The 26,228-nt window shown below is 46.5% G+C and overlaps 1 protein-coding gene across 1 annotated transcript in view; it reads left to right on the forward strand.

Annotated features, from left to right (window-relative positions):
* The first annotated feature begins 4,139 nt into the window (after nt 1-4,139).
* The window catches only part of LOC146869399 (E3 ubiquitin-protein ligase TRIM39-like), a 287,587-nt gene continuing 265,498 nt past the window's right edge, over nt 4,140-26,228 (forward strand). Inside the window, exon 1 of the mRNA XM_085599736.1 lies at nt 4,140-4,602. Within this exon, the coding sequence (XP_085455862.1) occupies nt 4,198-4,602 (405 nt within the window). The 5' untranslated portion in view covers nt 4,140-4,197. The remainder of the gene's footprint in view (nt 4,603-26,228) is intronic.

A 26,228-nucleotide genomic window follows, 5' to 3' on the forward strand; every position in this document is an offset into this window, starting at 1 on the left:
TTGAAGCCCCGTCCTTTTCGCATCGGGGGGCGTGTTTTTTCGTTGCTTTTCGCAGGGCGTGTTTTTCTCTCCTCCAGCCAATGGCAAGAGGAGAGAAAAAGAAACACGCCCCCGAATCCGAAACCGAGGCTGCGTTTCTCCGAGGCAGTTCTTCTCTGCCTCGGAGAAAGGCGGTGGTGTCCCGGCGTTGCTCCCTCACCTGATCTCCTTGTTTTGCTATCGGGATCCGCACCGTGCTTTGGACGCCTTTCCCCCTTGTTTATTATACCGCTTCCGCATCAAAGGATACAAAAGCACACTGGTTCTAGTCCTTCTTCCGTGTCTACAAGTTCAGGCGTCAGTAGACTGGGCGTGTTTCTCACGCCTGCGCACTGGGGCTTTTGATAAGAGGGGACCGGAAACTTGAAGGAAAAGTTTGCTACTGTTTCACTGCCGTTAGCCGCAGAAGATTCCCTTTCCGCCGCGCAGACATGTCGGGGGCTTCAAACGTTACGACCATGAAAAAGCTGGTGCATCAGCTGCGACTGGAGGCCAGCCTAAACCGTGTGAAGGTGAGAGACACCATTTTCTACTCCTCGGTAACTTGGGAGCAAGGGGAGGGTTTCTGCCCCGCCTTTCGGAAGAGTCGGAGACAGTCTGTTTACTACTTTTCTCAAACGAGTCTTAGAGATGGTTCCCGTTTACTGTAGCAGACAAAGAAAAAATGGGGGTTGTACCTGCAGTTCTGTTTCAGTTGCTCTGCTCATGTCAACATGTGTCCTGTGTTTTTCTCAAACTGTAGCCGCACCCGGAAGCCCGGTGGTTCCCCTTACATCGCTTCCCCTAGCAACTTGAAAAATATGGGATATCTCCTTTACAGTTTTTAGCTCCTCTGCAGAAGTGTGCTTTTTGGGTTAATAGTTTCCCATCACATACATGCCAGCATTTTAGAACAGGCAAGTGGAAGATGTATGCTACCAGTATTTGATGGAAATGACAAGAAGCTCTAAGTACACAAGAGCAGGCAGGGCACGGAAAGCAACAGGTGTCTCTCCTGGCAACGCGCTCTATTGTTTGTTAATTGCATCTGACGGACTATGCCCACTTTTACATTTGTACATAGGTCTTCGGAGAGTACGAGTCGCCTGAAAGTCTTTGGCGCCCCAGTGACAATGAAAATATATCTGCCCATCTTTGTCACACTCCTTGCACAAATTTCTCAGCTACGCTGTCGACCGCGCTAGCCCTTTATTTCATGGATCTGTATGAATTAAGGGACATGTTTTCAAAGAGCGCAGCAAGTTAAGTTTCTACATTGCCTCAGCAGGAGATAGCAGAACTGTGACTTATCTCACAGAAATGGCACTTTTATACTCTCTCCATGTGCTGGCGCACTTGTGGTTGACCAACGCATGCACCCTTGCGCCATAGTGCAGGTGTCTGCATTGTGGTTCATATCGCTTTTGTGCAAGAAGGGATGTCTTCCTGCATAAAAAAAACTCGAATTTTAGATTATTTCCTCTTCATAATGCGTTCTGCAGAGTGCAGCACACCCGCAGTAAGGAAATAACGAGGCAGGCGCACCATTTTGGTGCAAATCAGTGTCTACAAGTCTATGGGTTTGTGTCCGAATCCATCACTGAATGCAGATGAACACTGATCCACCAGCCATAGAACTCCTATCTGATGCAAAGCAGTGCAATGTGCTGCGTTGCGTTGTTTAAAAAAAAAAAAAAATCACAAAGCCACGCGAAAAATCATTTGCGTTGCTTTAGGTTGCTTTATGCATATCAAGTGGGATTTTTTTTGTCAGGTTTGCATTACAACTGTAATGCAAACCAGAGGCACAACATTTCTAAATCTGGGCCTTTAATGTTAACACAGATCCATCGTAGTGGGAGGTCATGCAAATGCTTAAATTGTGACACCCTAATAAAAACCCTTAACTGGCTTTGAATTGGGTTTAGTTCATCATGGAACAGACTTTTTCCACTTTATGCAGAACGCAAATTTACAGTGCGATATCCGCCTGGCTCCAGAACTTGAAAGGAAGCTTTAATGTTAATTAACAGGGATGGCTATGTTGTCTCTCTTTGGGAAAGCCCTTTTGGGATTTATGTTCAGTCCTCATTACTACAACTGTTGGTGCTGAAATCTCCTCCTGGAAGTGTAATTAGAGTAGATCAGACTGGCTGATTTATTAAGATCTTCCTTTTAAGCCTTTTTGCAGAATGGTGTATGGTGAAATGATATCTCTTTGATCTGAAACACATTGCTGTGGCTGTACTTGGCACTCAAAGAAACTCCTTTGTGTGTGGATGTGCTCCTTGTCAAAGAAAAGAATGCTGTTACTCTTAGTGAAGTTAGCCAATGGCTGAAGAGAGCTGACCCATTGTCCAATGGTGTATGCTGTAGTGGACGGAAGAAAATGTAAATGACAAGAAATAAACAAGTGAATTATGACAGCCGACTGAAAGCTTCTATATGTAAAAATAGTATGCACATATTAATATCCGCAGGCTCATGCAAGACAGCAAATGCAGGCCTTAGTTTAATCACAGTCCTGTATCTAGTCCAATCACAAGGAAGTGCAAGGTTAAAGAGCAGGATAAAAGCACAATGGGTTATGTGGGTCAGGGTGGTAGGAACTTTGCGGCTCTCCGCAGATAGCAGAACTTTCCTTCACAGAAATGTTAGGAAAATGTGTTTCTTACCAAAGTTTGATGTTTGCAAGTGCTTCTAAGTAAAATTAACTAGTGAGAGCCACACAAGTCAAGATCCCTTGCTTGTGTAATTTAAAAATAAATAAATGTGCAGGTTGCCTCAGGTGCCGGCTGAGCTAGGGCCTAAAATCCACAGCTACTCACATTGGAAAACAAGCATTTACAATGCAATGGTCTCGGCATTGGTAAAGTTAGAGCTATTGGCATTGCTCATGACATTCTTTTTGTTTATATTTTTGTTTTTAAAACATGTAAAGAAACGGCATTGTCATGAGCAATGCCAATAGCTCTAACTTTACCAATGCCGAGACCATTGCATTGTAAATGCTTGTTAGGACTTGTGTCCTGATTGTCACTGCCCAAAAAGTACTGTCTAATCAAATATTCAAACTGCATTCATACACAATATTTGCAAGCTGGATACTGGGACATTATACAGTAATATTTCTTCATTGTACGCCTCTTAAAATCCATGAATCCATTCTGCAGAGACCTCGCGCAGTAGTGGGGTCAGGCAGGATAAGGCCTTACGGTCAGAGCTGCAGTTCTAGAAATTCGGGAAGCAGGCTCTAGTCCCTGTGCTCAACATCCTGTGATTCTGGGCAATCACTTCAGTTCCCTGGACCTAAAAACATTTATGAAAACGACTTTCTGTAATGGAACAGGCGACTCACGTAAAGCGCTCCAATTCTATGCTAGATCGAGCCAGGCGCGCAACGCCCATTGGGCTCAAAGGGCTTCAGTTGCAGCCCGGGCCAGACACAGCCGCGCACCGGAGTACTTAGCAGGTCTTTAAAAGACCATTTACTCGGTAATGAGGCTTTGTTCTTCTTTCACCCCTTCTTAGAGCCTCTGCATCTTCACTCTGCCGTTTGCTGGAAGTATTACCCCAGCTCCCCTCCGAAATTTCACTCTAGTTGCGCCTTTGGATCGAGCTACATAAAACTCCAAAATAAAGAGGAACTTCATCCTGTGCCTTCTGGGCTGGAACCTGTTCACTTTTATTTTAATTATAATTGGAGCATGATGTGCACTAGAATACGGATACAAAGAAACTGATGACCTCTGATCAGGACTCGAAATGATACCTCTTCCGGTTTTCAATTGCGGGAAAATAGAAACTCCGCTCTTCGTCACAGGGTTAAGAGCGAAGCACAGGAGACTAAACTAACCATGGGGCGTTTCACAGCCAAATCAAGCAGACACAAATTAACGAGAGGCCCAGGTCAACTTGAGCCACGCCCTCACACTCGCAGTCACACCTGGAGCCACACTTCTGCAGCTGTAGACGCTCCCGTTTACAGATGTTCACACGCCACTGTCTTGCTACATGCCCTTCCAATTACAAATGCAGAAACGCCCCTCCAGCGAAACCACGCCCTTCTCATCGGCAGACACTCCTACTTCAGCTGGATTTAGCTCTGAAACGACCGAAGAACAGGCAAAGCCACGCCCTCTTCACAAACTGCTAGAAACGAAACTTTTATATAGAAAAATGGCGGCAAACAAGCAGCTGAAGGAGGAGGTCTCCTGCTCCATATGCCTGGAATATTTCACAGACCCCGTGGCTGCGGACTGTGGGCATGCCTTCTGTCTGTCCTGTATCACTCGGTACTGGGAAGGGTTGGAGACAGACTTCCCCTGCCCTGAGTGCAGACAAACCAATAAGATCAAAATATTAAGGCCCGTCAGACAGCTGGGAAACATAGTGGAGCTGCTGAAACAACTTCCCTCCCCGAGTGCTACCGTCAAGGGGGAGAATATGTGCAGAGAACATGAAGAGAAGCTTAAACTGTTCTGTGAAGATGACCAGGAGACCATCTGTGTGGTCTGTCGAGAGTCCAAGGGCCACAAGGCTCACTCCGTGCTTCCCATGCAAGAGGCAGCCCAGGAGTACAAGGTGAGTAAAATCCAGATGTGTGATATGGGTGGTGCCCTCTCCAAACTCTTCTAATTGCAAAGGTTGCCCAGGATTACAGGGTGTGTATGCCACAGATTTGGCCTTGCATAGGTTCTGATTCAGAAACGTTTTTATTTCATTTGTGCATGTGTATAGTCATAGGTTCCTAATATTCCAGATTTTTTCTTTGTAATCTGGGACTTGTAGTTTTATCTTTCTATTATAAAAGCAGGATTACACGCCCCAAAATGGAAAGGGAAAATATGGACTCCCACCATGGCACTGAGATGGAAGTCTATGCCTCTGTCGATGTGCGCTTCACCTCTGAAAGACCGTTGCACAACACTGTGATGTTTGTAAGTAGGTGAGAGTAAGCAGTAGCTTTATGCTGGGGCCGGTAAAGGAAGAATGTGCCTAGCAAATTATTTATTCATAATTTGTCACTATTCACAGGCCACCTTCAGCTCCTCCTGTCCCATCTGTATTCACCCTGGGTTTATATTCAGAAAGTGGGCAATTTGTAGCTGTTAGAAATTTTATTTTTTGTAGGCTGGGGCATGTGCCACAGCCAGGCAGAAACCACCAAGTAACCCCTGCTCACCCCCTTGGTAGCTTGGCACGAGCAGTCAGGCTTATCTTAAAGGCAGTGTGTAAAGCATTTGCACATAATCAACAGTAATACAGCGTAAGAACTACAAAAGGACACCACAGCAGTTTAGAAAAATAGCCAATATTTTTATGCCATGCCATGAATAACTTTATTTCGGTCATGAGACCATAAAAGTACAATAAAATATATACAAGTACAAGAATAAGACCATAAATACAAGAAAGGTTTAAGAAAATTATTAAACAATGGGTTATCATGGTTATTTGATAGTGAAAAAAAAACGATAAAAGCTAAAGGGAAGGGATTTCTTTAAATAAAATGTATCCTTCTCCGCCACATGCCGTGTAAAAAGCGGTAAACTGCATAAACAATGAGAGGATTGGTGTCATACGTCAAGACTCTGCAAGCTTGTGCACACTGTCTAAGCCCCAAATTTTTGCACAAGGGAACAAGCCAACATTTTCGAGTCATGCTGTAAGCTGGACAGAAGAACATAATATGGGTAATGTCTTCATTTCAAGTTTTGCAAACTGGGCAAGTGCCCTCCATCAATTTATCCCATCTAGATGTTAGCGCCCCGATTGGCAGGGAACCATGTCTCATCTGAATATATAATTTTCTTGCTAGAGGAGGCTGTACTAAGTCCAAGAATACCTCCAGCCCAGAGTCGGTTTTCACCATTAAGAACTCAGAGGTCAACCTACCCAAGGTAGTCGAGCAGCATGAAATTTTGAAATTATAAGATCTAACAGCCGCCAATATCTCTGACCTTTGAGTCCTCACGCAGCTAGTACCCGGGGTATCCCAAAGATGGGGCAAACCAACTTGATAGAGGGAAGTCTTTATATGGAGTAGCCATGGTATTTTCTTGTAGTTTAGCTGTCCCCAAATTGCAATAAATTCCGCTCTAAAAATTGCAAGTTCAGGGACAGACCAAAGCCTTCTCCAATAAAGTAATGGTCGTGCAGCCGCCAGTTCACTGACGGATTCTAGGTCCATGTCCAGACGCAGTGGTATAAGAGGTGTGCTCTGGGGGAGGCCAACTAGACCACGCATAAAAGCTTGTTCTACCTTCCGTAAATTGGATGTATTTGTGTGGCCCCACAGTTCAGCAGCATACAGGGCTGCTGACCTCACCTGTGTTTTGTAGATCTCTAGTACAGGAGTGACAAGTTTGAATATAGAGATTCTATGGAATCTTCCGATACCTCCCGTTATCTGGGATAGCCTCAGGGAAGATTTAGCTACTTGAGCATCCCACACGAAGTGCTCAGTCAACGCGACTCCCAAATATATAAAGGTCTTAACTCTTTCTAGGGGAACACCACCTAGTGCAGGGTTCGGGCGTGTGTGCCTCGGGGGGTTGAAGATCATAAACTTAGTTTTCCCCAGATTGATCTCCAATCCCCTCGAGGCACAAAATGTCATAAACCCGTCCACAAAATGTCATAAACCCGTCCAGAACCCGCTGGATGCCCGATGATGTCCGCGACAGCAACAATGTGTCGTCTGCGGACATCAGAGCGGGCACCCGACCAGAAGCTAAAAACGGGGCGTCACTATCCCTGAGACTATTTAGTTTGTTAATCAATCCATTTACATATAGGCTGAACAATGTAGGGGCCAGTGCACAACCCTGACGTACCCCCCGGGTTACAGGAAAGCGAGCTGATAGCTCCCCATTCTTCCCACACCTCACCTGTGCGAAGTTCCCTGTATGAAAACGAACCAGCACATCAAGTAGGTAGGGTGGGAGACCAAGTTCCTTCAGCACCGTCCAAAGTTTCTCCCTGGGAACCAGATCAAATGCGGCCCGCAGGTCCACAAAAACAAGGTAGAGGCTGCCACCCTCCACTCTTGCAGTTTTCCAATACAGGACCTGGAGCCGGAAGATCTGGTCCAGGGTAGAAATACCCGTTCGAAAACCGGCTTGTAAGGGAGTCAGTATTTTGTTCACCTCCATCCAGTCTAATAGTCTGTTCAGAAGGATTCGGCCCATCAGTTTTTGAGTGGTATCCAGTAAACTGATGGGTCTGTAGTTGGATGGGGCTAATGGACAACCCTTCTTAAAAATTGGAACAATCTCGGCTCCAAGCCATGTGTCTGGCAGCGCGGAACCTTGCAGGACCGCATTAAACAGAACGGTCAGGTATGGAGCCCAGATTTTAGGTTGGGAACGGAAAAGGTCCCCCGGGAGCTTATCAAGTCCTGGTGCTTTATTTAGGGGCAGTCCCTCAATTGCAGATTCCACTTCTTTAAGAGAAATTGGATCTGAGTAATTGGCCTCATTCCCAACGTGAGGGTCCTGTGAGCCTGTCCCTAATCCCGAGTGACTGTAATCAAAGGGGGGGTCTACGAATACAGCAGTCCCTTGAGATGGTATATTATCCTGTGCCTGGGAGACAAAAGCCCTCAACCCGGGACTTGAATAAAGTTCTTTAAAATGCGCCTCCCAAACTGAGGGAGCAATATTAGGGACCCCTTCCTCCCGATCGCCTCTCAGTGTTAAAGAGACAATGGCCCAAAAAGTCTTGGAATCCTTGGAGAGGAGTGCTTGCCTCAGATCGTTCCATCTGGATGCCTCCCACTCTCTGTTGGCCCTGGTCAATTCCTTCTTGTAGGATATCCTGAGTGCTCTAATTTTAGATGTAGCCTTAGATTTAATTGCTGCAAGCATATCTCTCTTTGCAGTTTTACAGGCATGATCAAACCAGGGATGTGTTCTGGGCCTTGACTGCCGAGTCCCGGCAACTGGATAAAATATTTCACCTAGACTCGTAGTCAACTTCCTGTGTATCTCTGTAGCCTGGCTAGGGGAGGCAAGAACCCCATTTCACTAATAAGTGGGATGGCAATCTGATAAATTGCTGCAAGGCGAGTTGGTGAATCCAGACATGTTGGCCATTTGACCCTTCTCCTATTATTAGATATAATAAAAGGTGGTGCGGCCATCTTTGTACTTGGATCTGGGTTAGATAGGCCAAAAGCACCTGGCTTAAGCGTCAGAACCAGGACATTATGGTCACTGTCATGTCTGTTTACAACTCTAAAATCTTTGAGCTTATCCCAGTGTTTAGCTTCCATTAGAATGTAGTCTAAAATAGATGTACTGTTAGACCTATTAAATGTGGGTAGACCAGAGCTAGCATTACCAAACCTTCCATTGCACGCCCATAAGGACATTGCAAGTGTGAAGGATTTGATTTGCAATACCAGCTTGGTCCAAGCCCTTACTGGGGTAATCGCGGGGGTTGGAATGCACCCAAGCGAATCAACTTTATCATGGTTGCCATAATCAGGAATACTCAGAGGTTCATACTGGCAATTAAAATCACCACCCAGAATTATCGTTATAGAAGGATCAAGAGACTGAATGAAAAGGTCAAGTGTGGTAATGGTGCTTGATTCATTTCCATTCGTAGTGGGCCTAGAATAGATATTTATAATGGCTACTCGTGACTTGTCAGGAAGGATTAATAGAACACATTGGATATCTAAAGAGTTTGTTCCGAGCTCAATGGCCTGTATACCCAAGTGTGTTCCTACCCAGATAGATAGACCACCCGAAGGGCGGCCCTTGCCCCTGGAAACTGCGGGAATATCAAAGGCCGCAAAACCATGACATACACTCCCTTCCAGGGCCCAAGTTTCTTGCATCAAACAGATATCATACTTTGCCATAAAGGTGAACCACTCCGGTACTAATAGTTTGTTCTTTAGTCCCGCTATGTTCCATGAAAGAATCTTTATACATCCTTGCTTCATTTTATCAGAACCTTGCTCACTCCCCTGTTCTTTTAAGGGTGCCTGATCTCGGATGTCTTCTATTCTCTTTTGTACCCTCCTAGTACCAGTAGGGCAAGGATCAACGCCAGAGGGTAGGGATGAAATATTCTCCACTAGTCCAGAACCACCCGTATATTCACTATTATTCGGTTCTGGAATAGGGGTTTCACTGTGAATCAGTCAGTCAACCTCCTCTAGGACGCTAAATCTGTTCCAATGGGCATGTGACTGAAAGGGGAGAATAGGATTTGAGGGGCGTTCCATAAATGACTTCCAGTGTCGAGACCCATTAGGTGGCAGGAACTGATTCCTATCATATTGGGGCCTCTGTATACAATTCAGATTAAAACTTGAGGTAGGGTAGAAATAAGACAGATGCAGGGGAAAAATCTGGGAGTTCCACCAAAGAGGGATTCTACAGATATAATCCACTGCGGCAGGGTCCCTGAAATTTATTGTTATGGCATCTCCTGCCACTGTTTTGGGACCCCTTCCTATCCAATCTATTCTTCTCACCGCCAAAATTTCCCCTGAAATATTAGGAGGGAGAGGTCTGTTTATGCTTAGCCACTGAATGCATTTGTTTTTAAGATCTCTCTCATATTCTTTTTTCCCCTCTGTAAGGGCCGGGACACCTACTAAAACTACCACATAAGGTTGTGCTTCTGGGGGCAGATTTATAGAAGGCAACTGGGAAGAAACTACCCTAGACTCCTCAGATCTCTTTGACTTAAGTGAGGCAGTTTTTAGCAGAATTGCATCCTCCTTGGAATGTGGTCTGTGATTATCAGGTAAAGCCCTTGTGGGCTGGAAAGTAGAACCCACTACAGTTGGTGTAGGAGGGAGTGGTGGCATGGAGTTTATACGCTTGTGGATACTTGTTGATACTCCTAGGTTTGAGTTCTGTGCTACTGGGATATCATCTGTTGCTACCCTCAGACTACCAGATGCGGGTGATGGTATTTTATCCTGAGGAGTTATGGACTTCGCTGTTCCCCCCTCCCTCTTATTTAGAATGGAAACAATTCTATCTAGTTTTGAAACAAGGGGTTTAATATGGGAGGCAATAGTCTGTTCCAAGCATGCCTGTAGATCAGCCACCATATTGGTGACCCAACATGGCACCCCCAATTGAGGATGCAATGTACTGTCCGATGGGGTCACCAAATTGTGGTTGGCCTCCGTTTTTTTTCCTAGTTTCCTTGTTTTTTTAGGGAGACTATTTTTCCTCGACTTAGGGCCTGGCTTCCCAGATTTCACAATCGATACAGAGGAGGAAGGAGGCAGGATAGGGTGAGGGTCTTCAGCATTATTAGAAGACTCCACTGAGACCTGCACTAGTTCCTCGTTTCTCGAGGATTCGGGAAGCATCTGGGAACATGGCAGCTCGACATAAGTAGGAACAAGATAAGAATCAGAGACCATAGGATCAATAGTAATTGTTGAGCAATCCCCACCATAGTCTTGTAAGCATACTGTGGGAGTGATAGATAGTCTCCTTTCTGTGTTTTCTATTGCAGTGGCCACAACTCCGATAGTTTGTTGCAACATTTTATCAATGGCCGTGAGTGTTGGTAAAGGCTGGGGCAGGGCTGCATGTAATCTAGTATTAGGGCGGGGCGCAGCAAGCTTTGATACCTTGCCCAATTTACTCATTTTCTTTCCACAATAGTATATACAGTTTCCAAAGGAGTCCAGAGCAGACTAATGCAACACAATAGATGGGCGAAGCTATAACAGCCAGATCAAATACAGGACTAATGTCAAAGACCCAAACAAAGTACCTTCATAAATTCCGACCAGTCTTAACCAATCCCAGGGATATCTGGGGCAGGATGTTAATGGAGTGGCCCAGCCCGGCCCCCACCGGCCCCGGACGGCCCGCCCTTTGCCCGGGCTTAGCCCGGCGTCGCCCGCGCGCGTCCCGCGTAGCGGAGGGAGCTTCGTTCTTTTAAGCGCCTCTGGGCGCAAAAGCAGCAGGAAGTTGGCCGCAAAGCAGCCTGAGAGCTGTAGTCTCCCCCTGTCGCGGCCGCGATGTGATGAAGCGGCGTCAGGGGAGACCTACAGCGTCAGGAACCCAGGAGCGGCGAAATGACCAGGCTAACAGGCAGCAGATCCACAGGTCCGCAGGTGAAGGAAAAAGAATCACACCCGCTCCACCGAGGGAGCTTCGTTCTTTTAAGCACCTCCGGGCGCGAAAGCAGCAGGAAGTTTGCCGCAAAGCAGCCTGGGAGCTGTAGTCTCCCCCTGTCGCGACCGCGATGTGATGAAGCGGCGTCAGGGGAGACCTACAGCGTCAGGAACCCAGGAGCGGCGACATGACCAGGCTAACGGGCAGCAGGTCCACAGGTCCGCAGGTAAGGGAAAAAGAATCACACCAATATATTTTTATATACTTAAGACAAGACCAAAAACGATAAAAATCCACAATACAGTACTTACAAATCTTCAATTATCAAAATATGCTTGTAAAACAGTTCCTTGATGTCGATACCTCCGTCCGGGGCTATCACAGCGTCGTGAACAAACAAATCCAAACAGTTCTGACTGACCGCGGCATCGCAGGCCAGCTACGGTGTCGTGAAGACCCGCAAACAGTACCTTTTAGAAATGCAGGGCGTCGGGGACCTTTTGTTGAGCTTCCGAAAGCACGGCATCCGCAGGCGTCGGTTCCGGAGGTCGTGCAGGAGTCGTCGGGGCCCTTGAAGTCCCATGCATTGCAGATCGAACTCCTCTTTGTTTAAGTCAGGAGTGCTGGCGTCGGTAGGCGTTGGGTGCTGCGGTGCGAAGTGCAGCGGCGTGTGGTGCCCTCAGGTCGTGGTGCGAGCAGCAGCTCGGTGGCGGCATCAGAAAGCATCGTCGGTGAGACCAGGGTCATGGTGCGAAGTGAATGCGGTGCTCGTCGCGGTGCTGGCAGTCGCAGTGCAAGCAGCGGCTTAGTCGTTGCTGAAGCGCTGTCGTCGGCTGACGAATGGGAGTCGATGGCACCGGCTGGAGCAACCTATTCCTCACTCTAGGTAAAAGTGAACCCGTTTCTTCAGTGGAAAAATGCAAAATATCCAAGCGTACATTACCAAAACCATGCTTGCTTTAGCTTTAGTGCCCACCCCTTGCTTTACAATCCTAAAATGGTCATCCTTCATAGCCCATCTCTTTCAGATCTCATCAACTCATCTCTTTATAAAACCTGTTCTCATGAAGAAGATGCTTCACCCTGGCCCTTCATCAAAGCTCTCTCTGGGGACGCTTTCTCACCCTACTCCTGATTGTCGATCCCTCCCTCAATAAATACATCTTCCCAGAAGCTCTCAAGACAAGTCAGATCCTCCCGCTCCTGAAGAAACTTTTATTAGACCCTGACGACCACTCTAACTACTTGCCCATCACCCACCTACCATTCATCGTCTAGATCATTGTAAGAGAGGTGTATTGTTAATTTCAGAATCACGTTAATGCTAACCATCTCCTGCTTAATTACCAACCTGGCTTCAGGTGACACTGCAGCACGGAGACCGCTACCTGACACATCGTACATGTTGCCCTCACAGCCACAGATAAGATGAGGCCACAGTTTGATATCCCTGGACCTCTCCGCTCCCTTCGACACAGTTGACCAACCCATCCTCATATGCACCCAGGAGTCTTGAATCGGATTTAATGATAGTGTCCTCCCCTAGTTGTCCTCTCACCTTTCCAACCAGCACTTGTTTGTTCATATGAGCACCCCCAGGTCCCAAAAGATCCGTATCACTTGCTGAGTCCCCCAAGATTCCATAATGTCCAGGGCCAGACTGGCCGTAGCGGGCATCAGGCATTTTCCCGGTGGGTAAGGGGGTGTTTTTTGACCCGTGGGGGCCGCCTTTGTTACAGGGGGCCTGTTTTGTCAGCAGTGCTGCAATATCTGCCCCCTGTTAAAAATGCGGCAGTGGTGTTTGACACTAGCACTCGCCACAGCCCCCCTCCGGCTGGTCGTTCGAGCGGAATTGCCAGGGCTGGTTTCTGGTCCCAGTCCGGCTGTGATAAAGTCCCCAGTCATCTTCAGCCTCAACATTTAGCTGCTTTGTGCTCTACTCACAGATAACAGCATCAAGATTCACCAATATGCTGATGATACGCAGCTGTAGTTGAAATACTCCTCTGCTTTAGACACCTAATGCCTCAAACACTTCCTGCTGTTCATCCAGATCTGGATTTCCAGATCCTCCCTGAAGCTTACTGTAGTCAAGACAGAATTACTTTTTTAATTTCCAAAAACAACTAATAAGAAACTTAACAAACCTGGCTTAATGACATTAACTGCCTTTGAACCCCACCGTTCATTAAATGCAAAATCACTTGGATTCACGCTCTACGCCAACCTCATACTAAAGGAAAGCATGCAAAAAAAAAACACAAAGGAAGACCCGGTACCAGCTCTCTCCTCTAAAGAAAATGAAGCAATTTCTTCCAGAAAGCATTTTCAGAACTAGACTCCAAGACTTCATACTCATGCATCTGGATAATAGTAACACCCTGTTCCATGACCTCCCAGACTCCTCACTGGCACCAATCTAGGGCTTTCTACGCATTGTAGCAAGTCTATCCAAGGCCTGAAGTCACATGATCACATCACCCCCCTCATGATGAAACTCCATTAGCTCCTCTTACCGACCTGCACTATTTTCAAAACCATTTGCATCAGTTACAAAACCTTCATGATTATCTCGCAGACAAGCTGACCATCTCAGGTGGTGCACTGCACTCCTGCAGCCATCAGGCTAAGAGGTTTACAAAAAGAAAGAAAACAGGGCAGCAGGCCTTTTCCATGTATGCTCCCAGTATTGGGAATTCTACCCTCATATCTATCATGTCCGCTTCCCCTCTGCTCAACTTTAGGAAACATTTAAATAGACACTTCTTTAAAGGACAATACCACTTAGTGCACTAACCGTCCACAACCCAGTGTCCTCTCCTTTCATTTACTGACTTAATTCTTTACTGTGACCCTGTATAGCACCCTCTGCTGTTTTGCTAGGTTTGCAATATTGATATTTCAGATATGCACCCACATACCAACACGGATACATGCATACATACATGCATACATAAGAAAATAGCACTGAACTGCCCTGAAGCAAATAGAAGTGTTGAAAGACTGAACAAAGTGGTAAAAGAAGGAATGCAGTTGGCAAAAAGCTGTGGGAGGAATTGGGAACAGTTGCAGGAGAGAATGGATGCAAATAGGGTTCCCTACATGCTCTCCAGGGAAGAGTACCTTTTGCGCTATTAAAAGGAAGGAAACTAAACACATTTGTGGGTCCAGAGTGAAGAATGTTAATGAATGATTCCAAAGAGGAAAAGTGGGTAAAGTGAAAGAAAGATTTGATAATAAAAGGAACATTTTGACTTGAAGAAATCTGCATGGATTACAACAAATATTAGGAGATGTAATTCTGTAAAGAAGATAAGCATTGGCTGGAAAAGAGAAGAGGTCTCAGTTCTGTAACCCATTAAAAGGGAAAAAGTTGTTCACTTAATCTATACACGAGTCCTTTGTTGTAACTATATTTAGAGTGGAGCAGGTAAAGCGAGTGACTATCCAAAGATATAGGTTAAGGAATAACAAAAAAACTGAGGAAAAGGAGAGAAAGAAAAACCTAAGAAGCATTCAGACTGTTTGATGAATTAAATGTACATGGGAGATGCAGAAGAAAAATGTTATTTTTTTTAACTGTAAATAGGAACGTTGTTGTTCTTTTAGAATACGTTCTGGAAAATAGTAGGTTTCTGTTTCACTTCTTGGTAAACTTTAGACTTGCCCATATCTGTGAATCCTCAATGAGGGAAGTGTTTGGTATACCTGAACATGGAATGTATGGGAGAGCAGTTAGGGAGCAGCCTGGTGAATAAAGTGCATACTGAAGAATAACATTTGGGAGAAAAGGTATACTGTGTTGGCTCCTGGATTACTCTATTTTTTGCTTTTTCTACTGTAAAATCCTCTCCAACGTAATTAATATTTTTGTTGAGTATTTTTTCTGTGGTGTTTTTAGTTGTTTGTGGTAGCTGTACAGCAGAAACCGACCAGTGTGAAAAGCTTAGATGCTGTCAACGTGATTGGAACAGCAGCTGGTGTCTTGTAAATGCATCGTAATATAGTGTTTTTTTAGGTCTCGCTGAGTCAGCGCACATGCGTTGCACGGAGAGACTTTAGTAGGTGCGTTTTCAAAGTGCTACCCGCATGGTCTTGTTGGCTACAAGCTTGAGTGCACGATGGCGTGCACATGCACAGATGCTCCCCGCATTCCCCCCGCCCTTCTCGTCCAGCCCTTTGATGTCGCATCTCCCTCCTCCCTTTTCGTTACTTTCATTCTGGCTCCTTTTCGTCAGTTTCATTCTGGCTCCTTGCATTTCCCTCTGCTCCTCGCATTTGCCCCCTCCCTTCTCGGCTAGCCTGTTGATGCTTATAACATTGTTTCATTTAGGGGATTAAACATAAAGGAGCACTGGCAACTCTGATAAAATGGATTTCATTTTGAGTAGAGACTTAAACTTTAACCACACACACTAATCAATCCATTTACATATAGGCTGAACAATGTAGGGGCCAGTACACAACCCTGACGTACCCCCCGGGTTACAGGAAAGCGAGCTGATAGCTCCCCATTCTTCCCACACCTCACCTGTGCGAAGTTCCCTGTATGAAAACGAACCAGCACATCAAGTAGGTAGGGTGGGAGACCAAGTTCCTTCAGCACCGTCCAAAGTTTCTCCCTGGGAACCAGATCAAATGCGGCCCGCAGGTCCACAAAAACAAGGTAGAGGCTGCCACCCTCCACTCTTGCAGTTTTCCAATACAGGACCTGGAGCCGGAAGATCTGGTCCAGGGTAGAAATACCCGTTCGAAAACCGGCTTGTAAGGGAGTCAGTATTTTGTTCACCTCCATCCAGTCTAATAGTCTGTTCAGAAGGATTCGGCCCATCAGTTTTTGAGTGGTATCCAGTAAACTGATGGGTCTGTAATTGGATGGGGCTAATGGACAACCCTTCTTAAAAATTGGAACAATCTCGGCTCCAAGCCATGTGTCTGGCAGCGCGGAACCTTGCAGGACCGCATTAAACAGAACGGTCAGGTATGGAGCCCAGATTTTAGGTTGGGAACGGAAAAGGTCCCCCGGGAGCTTATCAAGTCCTGGTGCTTTATTTAGGGGCAGTCCCTCAATTGCAGATTCCACTTCTTTAAGAGAATTTGGATCGGAGTAATTGGCCTCATTCCCAACGTGAGGGTCCTGTGAGCCCGTCCCTAATCCCGAGTGACTGTAATCAAAGGGGGGGTCTACGAATACAGCAGTCCCTTGAGATGGTACATTATCCTGTGCCTGGGAGACAAAAGCCCTCAACTCGGGACTTGAATAAAGTTCTTTAAAATGCGCCTCCCACACTGAGGGAGCAATATTAGGGACCCCTTCCTCCCGATCGCCTCTCAGTGTTAAAGAGACAATGGCCCAAAAAGTCTTGGAATTCTTGGAGAGGAGTGCTTGCCTCAGATCATTCCATCTGGATTCCTCCCACTCTCTGTTGGCCCTGGTCAATTCCTTCTTATAGGATATCCTGAGTGCTCTAATTTTAGATGTAGCCTTAGATTTAATTGCTGCAAGCATATCTCTCTTTGCAGTTTTACAGGCATGATTAAACCAGGGATGTGTTCTGGGCCTTGACTGCCGAGTCCCGGCAACTGGATAAAATATTTCACCTAGACTCGTAGTCAACTTCCTGTGTATCTCTGTAGCCTGGCTAGGGGAGGCAAGACCCCCCATTTCACTAATAAGTGGGATGGCAATCTGATAAATTGCTGCAAGGCGAGTTGGTGAATCCAGACATGTTGGCCATTTGACCCTTCTCCTATTATTAGATATAATAAAAGGTGGTGCGGCCATCTTTGTACTTGGATCTGGGTTAGATAGGCCAAAAGCACCTGGCTTAAGCGTCAGAACCAGGACATTATGGTCACTGTCATGTCTGTTTACAACTCTAAAATCTTTGAGCTTATCCCAGTGTTTAGCTTCCATTAGAATGTAGTCTAAAATAGATGTACTGTTAGACCTATTAAATGTGGGTAGACCAGAGCTAGCATTACCAAACCTTCCATTGCACGCCCATAAGGACATTGCAAGTGTGAAGGATTTGATTTGCAATACCAGCTTGGTCCAAGCCCTTACTGGGGTAATCGCGGGGGTTGGAATGCACCCAAGCGAATCAACTTTATCATGGTTGCCATAATCAGGAATACTCAGAGGTTCATACTGGCAATTAAAATCACCACCCAGAATTATCGTTATAGAAGGATCAAGAGACTGAATGAAAAGGTCAAGTGTGGTAATGGTGCTTGATTCATTTCCATTCGTAGTGGGCCTAGAATAGATATTTATAATGGCGACTCGTGACTTGTCAGGAAGGATTAATAGAACACATTGGATATCTAAAGAGTTTGTTCCGAGCTCAATGGCCTGTATACCCAAGTGTGTTCCTACCCAGATAGATAGACCACCCGAAGGGCGGCCCTTGCCCCTGGAAACTGCGGGAATATCAAAGGTCGCAAAACCATGACATACACTCCCTTCCAGGGCCCAAGTTTCTTGCATCAAACAGATATCATACTTTGCCATAAAGGTGAACCACTCCGGTACTAATAGTTTGTTCTTTAGTCCCGCTATGTTCCATGAAAGAATCTTTATACATCCTTGCTTCATTTTATCAGAACCTTGCTCACTCCCCTGTTCTTTTAAGGGTGCCTGATCTCGGATGTCTTCTATTCTCTTTTGTACCCTCCTAGTACCAGTAGGGCAAGGATCAACGCCAGAGGGTAGGGATGAAATATTCTCCACTAGTCCAGAACCTCCCGTATATTCACTATTATTCGGTTCTGGAATAGGGGTTTCACTGTGAATCAGTCAGTCAACCTCCTCTAGGACGCTACATCTGTTCCAATGGGCATGTGACTGAAAGGGGAGAATAGGATTTGAGGGGCGTTCCATAAATGACTTCCAGTGTCGAGACCCATTAGGTGGCAGGAACTGATTCCTATCATATTGGGGCCTCTGTATACAATTCAGATTAAAACTTGAGGTAGGGTAGAAATAAGACAGATGCAGGGGAAAAATCTGGGAGTTCCACCAAAGAGGGATTCTACAGATATAATCCACTGCGGCAGGGTCCCTGAAATTTATTGTTATGGCATCTCCTGCCACTGTTTTGGGACCCCTTCCTATCCAATCTATTCTTCTCACCGCCAAAATTTCCCCTGAAATATTAGGAGGGAGAGGTCTGTTTATGCTTAGCCACTGAATGCATTTGTTTTTAAGATCTCTCTCATATTCTTTTTTCCCCTCTGTAAGGGCCGGGACACCTACTAAAACTACCACATAAGGTTGTGCTTCTGGGGGCAGGTTTATAGAAGGCAACTGGGAAGAAACTACCCTAGACTCCTCAGATCTCTTTGACTTAAGTGAGGCAGTTTTTAGCAGAATTGCGTCCTCCTTGGAATGTGGTCTGTGATTATCAGGTAAAGCCCTTGTGGGCTGGAAAGTAGAACCCACTACAGTTGGTGTAGGAGGGAGTGGTGGCTTGGAGTTTATACGCTTGTGGATACTTGTTGATACTCCTAGGTTTGAGTTCTGTGCTACTGGGATATCATCTGTTGCTACCCTCAGACTACCAGATGCGGGTGATGGTATCTTATCCTGAGGAGTTATGGACTTCGCTGTTCCCCCCTCCCTCTTATTTAGAATGGAAACAATTCTATCTAGTTTTGAAACAAGGGGTTTAATATGGGAGGCAATAGTCTGTTCCAAGCATGCCTGTAGATCAGCCACCATATTGGTGACCCAACATGGCACCCCCAATTGAGGATGCAATGTACTGTCCGATGGGGTCACCAAATTGTGGTTGGCCTCCGTTTTTTTTCCTAGTTTCCTTGTTTTTTTAGGGAGACTATTTTTCCTCGACTTAGGGCCTGGCTTCCCAGATTTCACAATCGATACAGAGGAGGAAGGAGGCAGGATAGGGTGAGGGTCTTCAGCATTATTAGAAGACTCCACTGAGACCTGCACTAGTTCCTCGTTTCTCGAGGATTCGGGAAGCATCTGGGAACATGGCAGCTCGACATAAGTAGGAACAAGATAAGAATCAGAGACCATAGGATCAATAGTAATTGTTGAGCAATCCCCACCATAGTCTTGTAAGCATACTGTGGGAGTGATAGATAGTCTCCTTTCTGTGTTTTCTATTGCAGTGGCCACAACTCCGATAGTTTGTTGCAACATTTTATCAATGGCCGTGAGTGTTGGTAAAGGCTGGGGCAGGGCTGCATGTAATCTAGTATTAGGGCGGGGCGCAGCAAGCTTTGATACCTTGCCCAATTTACTCATTTTCTTTCCACAATAGTATATACAGTTTCCAAAGGAGTCCAGAGCAGACTAATGCAACACAATAGATGGGCGAAGCTATAACAGCCAGATCAAATACAGGACTAATGTCAAAGACCCAAACAAAGTACCTTCATAAATTCCGACCAGTCTTAACCAATCCCAGGGATATCTGGGGCAGGATGTTAATGGAGTGGCCCAGCCCGGCCCCCACCGGCCCCGGACGGCCCGCCCTTTGCCCGGGCTTAGCCCGGCGTCGCCCGCGCGCGTCCCACGTAGCGGAGGGAGCTTCGTTCTTTTAAGCGCCTCTGGGCGCAAAAGCAGCAGGAAATTGGCCGCAAAGCAGCCTGAGAGCTGTAGTCTCCCCCTGTCGCGGCCGCGATGTGATGAAGCGGCGTCAGGGGAGACCTACAGCGTCAGGAACCCAGGAGCGGCGAAATGACCAGGCTAACGGGCAGCAGATCCACAGGTCCGCAGGTAAGGGAAAAAGAATCACACCCCCTCCACCGAGGGAGCTTCGTTCTTTTAAGCGCCTCCGGGCGCGAAAGCAGCAGGAAGTTTGCCGCAAAGCAGCCTGGGAGCTGTAGTCTCCCCCTGTCGCGACCGCGATGTGATGAAGCGGCGTCAGGGGAGACCTACAGCGTCAGGAACCCAGGAGCGGCGATATGACCAGGCTAACGGGCAGCAGGTCCACAGGTCCGCAGGTAAGGGAAAAAGAATCACACCAATATATTTTTATATACTTAAGACAAGACCAAAAACGATAAAAATCCACAATACAGTACTTACAAATCTTCAGTTATCAAAATATGCTTGTAAAACAGTTCCTTGATGTCGATACCTCCGTCCGGGGCTATCACAGCGTCGTGAACAAACAAATCCAAACAGTTCTGACTGACCGCGGCATCGCAGGCCAGCTACGGTGTCGTGAAGACACGCAAACAGTACCTTTTAGAAATGCAGGGTGTCGGGGACCCTTTGTTGAGCTTCCGAAAGCACGGCGTCCGCAGGCGTCTGTTCCGGAGGTCATGCAGGAGTCGTCGGGGCCCTTGAAGTCACATGCATTGCAGATCGAACTCCTCTTTGTTTAAGTCAGGAGTGCTGGCGTCGGTAGGCGTTGGGTGCTGCGGTGCGAAGTGCAGCGGCGTGTGGTGCCCTCAGGTCGTGGTGCGAGCAGCAGCTCGGTGGCGGCATCAGAAAGCATCGTCGGTGAGACCAGGGGCATGGTGCGAAGTGAATGCGGCGCTCGTCGCGGTGCTGGCAGTCGCAGTGCAAGCAGCGGCTTAGTTGTTGCTGAAGCGCTGTCGTCGGCTGACGAATGGGAGTCGATGGCGCCGGCTGGAGCAACCTATTCCTCACTCTAGGTAAAAGTGAACCCGTTTCTTCAGTGGAAAAATGCAAAATATCCAAGCGTACATTACCAAAACCATGCTTGCTTTAGCTTTAGTGCCCACCCCTTGCTTTACAATCCTAAAATGGTCATCCTTCATAGCCCATCTCTTTCAGATCTCGTCAACTCATCTCTCATAAAACCTGTTCTCATGAAGAAGATGCTTCACCCTGGCCCTTCATCAAAGCTCTCTCTGGGGACGCTTTCTCACCCTACTCCTGATTGTCGATCCCTCCCTCAATAAATACATCTTCCCAGAAGCTCTCAAGACAAGTCAGATCCTCCCGCTCCTGAAGAAACTTTTATTAGACCCTGACGACCACTCTAACTACTTGCCCATCACCCACCTACCATTCATCGTCTAGATCATTGTAAGAGAGGTGTATTGTTAATTTCAGAATCACGTTAATGCTAACCATCTCCTGCTTAATTACCAACCTGGCTTCAGGTGACACTGCAGCACGGAGACCGCTACCTGACACATCGTACATGTTGCCCTCACAGCCACAGATAAGATGAGGCCACAGTTTGATATCCCTGGACCTCTCCGCTCCCTTCGACACAGTTGACCAACCCATCCTCATATGCACCCAGGAGTCTTGAATCGGATTTAATGATAGTGTCCTCCCCTAGTTGTCCTCTCACCTTTCCAACCAGCACTTGTTTGTTCATATGAGCACCCCCAGGTCCCAAAAGATCCGTATCACTTGCTGAGTCCCCCAAGATTCCATAATGTCCAGGGCCAGACTGGCCGTAGCGGGCATCAGGCATTTTCCCGGTGGGTAAGGGGGTGTTTTTTGACCCGTGGGGGCCGCCTTTGTTACAGGGGGCCTGTTTTGTCAGCAGTGCTGCAATATCTGCCCCCTGTTAAAAATGCGGCAGTGGTGTTTGACACTAGCACTCGCCACAGCCCCCCTCCGGCTGGTCGTTCGAGCGGAATTGCCAGGGCTGGTTTCTGGTCCCAGTCCGGCTGTGATAAAGTCCCCAGTCATCTTCAGCCTCAACATTTAGCTGCTTTGTGCTCTACTCACAGATAACAGCATCAAGATTCACCAATATGCTGATGATACGCAGCTGTAGTTGAAATACTCCTCTGCTTTAGACACCTAATGCCTCAAACACTTCCTGCCGTTCATCCAGATCTGGATTTCCAGATCCTCCCTGAAGCTCACTGTAGTCAAGATAGAATTACTTTTTTAATTTCCAAAAACAACTAATAAGAGACTTTACAAACCTGGCTTGATGACATTAACTGCCTTTGAACCCCACCGTTCATTAAATGCAAAATCACTTGGATTCACGCTCTACGCCAACCTCATACTAAAGGAAAGCATGCAAAAAAAAAAACCACAAAGGAAGACCCGGTACCAGCTCTCTCCTCTAAAGAAAATGAAGCAATTTCTTCCAGAAAGCATTTTCAGAACTGCACTCCAAGACTTCATACTCATGCATCTGGATAATAGTAACACCCTGTTCCATGACCTCCCAGACTCCTCACTGGCACCAATCTAGGGCTTTCTACGCATTGTAGCAAGTCTATCCAAGGCCTGAAGTCACATGATCACATCACCCCCCTCATGATGAAACTCCATTAGCTCCTCTTACCGACCTGCACTATTTTCAAAACCATTTGCATCAGTTACAAAACCTTCATGATTATCTCGCAGACAAGCTGACCATCTCAGGTGGTGCACTGCACTCCTGCAGCCATCAGGCTAAGAGGTTTACAAAAAGAAAGAAAACAGGGCAGCAGGCCTTTTCCATGTATGCTCCCAGTATTGGGAATTCTACCCTCATATCTATCATGTCCGCTTCCCCTCTGCTCAACTTTAGGAAACATTTAAATAGACACTTCTTTAAAGGACAATACCACTTAGTGCACTAACCGTCCACAACCCAGTGTCCTCTCCTTTCATTTACTGACTTAATTCTTTACTGTGACCCTGTATAGCACCCTCTGCTGTTTTGCTAGGTTTGCAATATTGATATTTCAGATATGCACCCACATACCAACACGGATACATGCATACATACATGCATACATAAGAAAATAGCACTGAACTGCCCTGAAGCAAATAGAAGTGTTGAAAGACTGAACAAAGTGGTAAAAGAAGGAATGCAGTTGGCAAAAAGCTGTGGGAGGAATTGGGAACAGTTGCAGGAGAGAATGGATGCAAATAGGGTTCCCTACATGCTCTCCAGGGAAGAGTACCTTTTGCGCTATTAAAAGGAAGGAAACTAAACACATTTGTGGGTCCAGAGTGAAGAATGTTAATGAATGATACCAAAGAGGAAAAGTGGGTAAAGCGAATGAAAGATTTGATAATGAAAGGAACATTTTGACTAGAAGAATCTGCATGGATTACAACAAATATTAGGAGATGTAATTCTGTAAAGAAGATAAGCATTGGCTGGAAAAGAGAAGAGGTCTCAGTTCTGGAACCCATTAAAAGGGAAAAAGTTGTTCACTTAATCTATACACGAGTCCTTTGTTGTAACTACATTTAGAGTGGAGCAGTTAAAGCGAGTGACAAAGTTATGCAAAATCAGAGACTATCCAAAGATATAGGTTAAGGAATAACAAAAAAACTGAGGAAGAGGAGAGAAAGAGAAACCTAAGAAGCATTCAGACTGTTTGATGAATTAAATGTACATGGGAGATGCAGAAGAAAAATGTTATTTTTTTTAACTGTAAATAGGAACGTTGTTTTTCTTTTAGAATACGTTCTGGAAAATAGTAGGTTTCTGTTTCACTTCTTGGTAATCTTTAGACTTGCCCATATCTGTGGAGGAGTGTGGCTCAATGGTTAGAGCGGCAGACCCTGAAGCAGAGTTCTGGTCAGGGACCAGGGTTCGATTCCCGCCTCGGCGGGGCTCGGGCTCAATTTCCTCTGACCTGTCTATTCTCGCCTTGGTGCCTATTCTAATCACGGGCCCCACGCTGCAACTCTGGGCAATAGCTTGCTTAGCCTCCACACCGGCCCCAACAGCGCTAAGGATGCCTGGCTTCACCCTGGGGGTGCCCAGGAGTGGACACTTCAAAGGGAAAGCCAGGATGGGTTCCACAGCGGTATGAGTATCAGCGCCAGGAAACCGCAAAGGCGACACTGCAAGGTGGCCGTCTGGTGACAGTGCGCTCTATAAGTACCTTGACATTTACATTTACATCTGTGAATCCTCAATGAGGGAAGTGTTTGGTATACCTGAACCTGGAATGTATGGGAGAGCAGTTAGGGAGCAGCCTGGTGTATAAAGTGCATACTGAAGAATAACATTTTTGGGAGAAAAGGTATACTGTGTTGGCTCCTGGATTACTCTATTTTTTGCATTTTCTACAGTAAAATCCTCTCCAATGTAATTAATATTTTTGTTGAGTATTTTTTCTGTGGTGTTTTTAGTTGTTTGTGGTAGCTGTACAGCAGAAACCAACCAGTGTGAAAAGCTTAGATGCTGTCAACGTGATTGGAACAGCAGCTGGTGTCTTGCAAATGCATCGTAATATAGTGTTAAGTCTCACTGAGTCAGCGCGCATGCGCTGCACGGAGAGACTTTAGTAGGTGAGTGTTCAAAGTGCTACCCGCATGGTCTTGCTGGCTACAAGCTTGAGTGCACGATGGCGTGCACATGCACAGATGCTCCCCGCATTCCCCCCTCCCTTCTCGCCCAGCCGTTTGATGCTCTGCTCGCATCTCCCTCCTCCCTTTTCATCAGTTTCATTGTGGCTCCTCTGCTCCTCGCATTCACCCCACCCTTTTCGCACAGCCCTTTGATGCTCTGCTCGCATCTCACTCCTCCCTTTTCGTTGCTTTCATTCTGGCTCCTTTTCGTCAGTTTCATTCGGGCTCCTCCCATTCCCCTCTGCTCCTCGCATTCCCCCCCTCCCTTCTTGGCCAGCCCTTTGATGCTTATAACATTGTTTCATTTAGGGCATTAAACATAAAGGAGCACTGGCAACACTGATAAAATGGATTTCATTTTGTGTAGTGACTAAAACTTTAACCACACACACACAACCACACACACAACCACACACAATAACACACACACACACAACTACAACCACAACTACACACACAACCACAACAACCCACAACCACACACACAACCACAACCACTCAGAACCACACACACACAACCACAACCACACACAACTATAACCACACACACACACAACCCCACACACAACCGCACACAAGCACACACACAAGCGCACACACACAAACCACCCACACACCCACAACCACACACACCCACAACCACACACACACCCACAATCACACACACAACCACACACACCTACACCCACACCCACCTACACCCACACCCACACATCCACACACACAACCACAACCACACACACACACAACCACACACACACACAACCACACACACAACCACACACACACACAACCACACACTACACACACTCACAACCACACACTACACACACTCACAACCACACACACACACAACCACACCCACACACAACCACACCCACACACAACCACACACACACAACCACACCCACACAACCACACCCACACACCCACAACTACACACAAGCACACATACCCACACACCCAATCACACTCAACCACAAGCACATAACCACAATCACACACAACCACACACAACCACACCGACACACAACCACAAACACACAACCACACACACAGAAGTACACACACAACCACAACTACACACACAACCACAACAACACACAACCACATCAACACACAACCACAACCACACACATAACCACAACCACACACACACAACCACACACACACACAACCATACACACACAACCATACACACACAACCACAAGCACACACAACGCACACACACAACCACACAAACACACAACCACACAAACACACAACCACAACTACACACACAACCACAACTACACACACAACCACAACTACACCCACAACCGCAAACACACACAACCACACACACAACCACCCCCACACCCCCACACACAACCACAAGCACACATAACCACACACACACACAACCACACACACACACAACGCCCCCCACACACCCCCCCACACACCCCCCCCACACACCCACACACACCCACACACACAACCACAGTCATACACACAACCACACACAACCACCACACACACAACCACACACATACAACACAACCACACACACACAACCACAACCACACACATACCCACAACCACACACATACCCACAACCACACCCACACCCACAAGCACACACAACCACAAGCACACACAACCACACACACACAAGTACAATCACACACAAACACAACCACACACACACAACCACACACACACACACACACACAATAACACACACAACCACACACAACAGTTGCATAACTAAATACTTATAAAGTCCCAAAAGCGATACCTATTGGCTATGCCAATGCTTGTTTTAAAGAGGTGTGCC

Source organism: Triturus cristatus, chromosome 1_1 (genome assembly GCF_964204655.1).
Source record: "Triturus cristatus chromosome 1_1, aTriCri1.1, whole genome shotgun sequence".
In the NCBI taxonomy this organism is placed as follows: domain Eukaryota; kingdom Metazoa; phylum Chordata; class Amphibia; order Caudata; family Salamandridae; genus Triturus; species Triturus cristatus.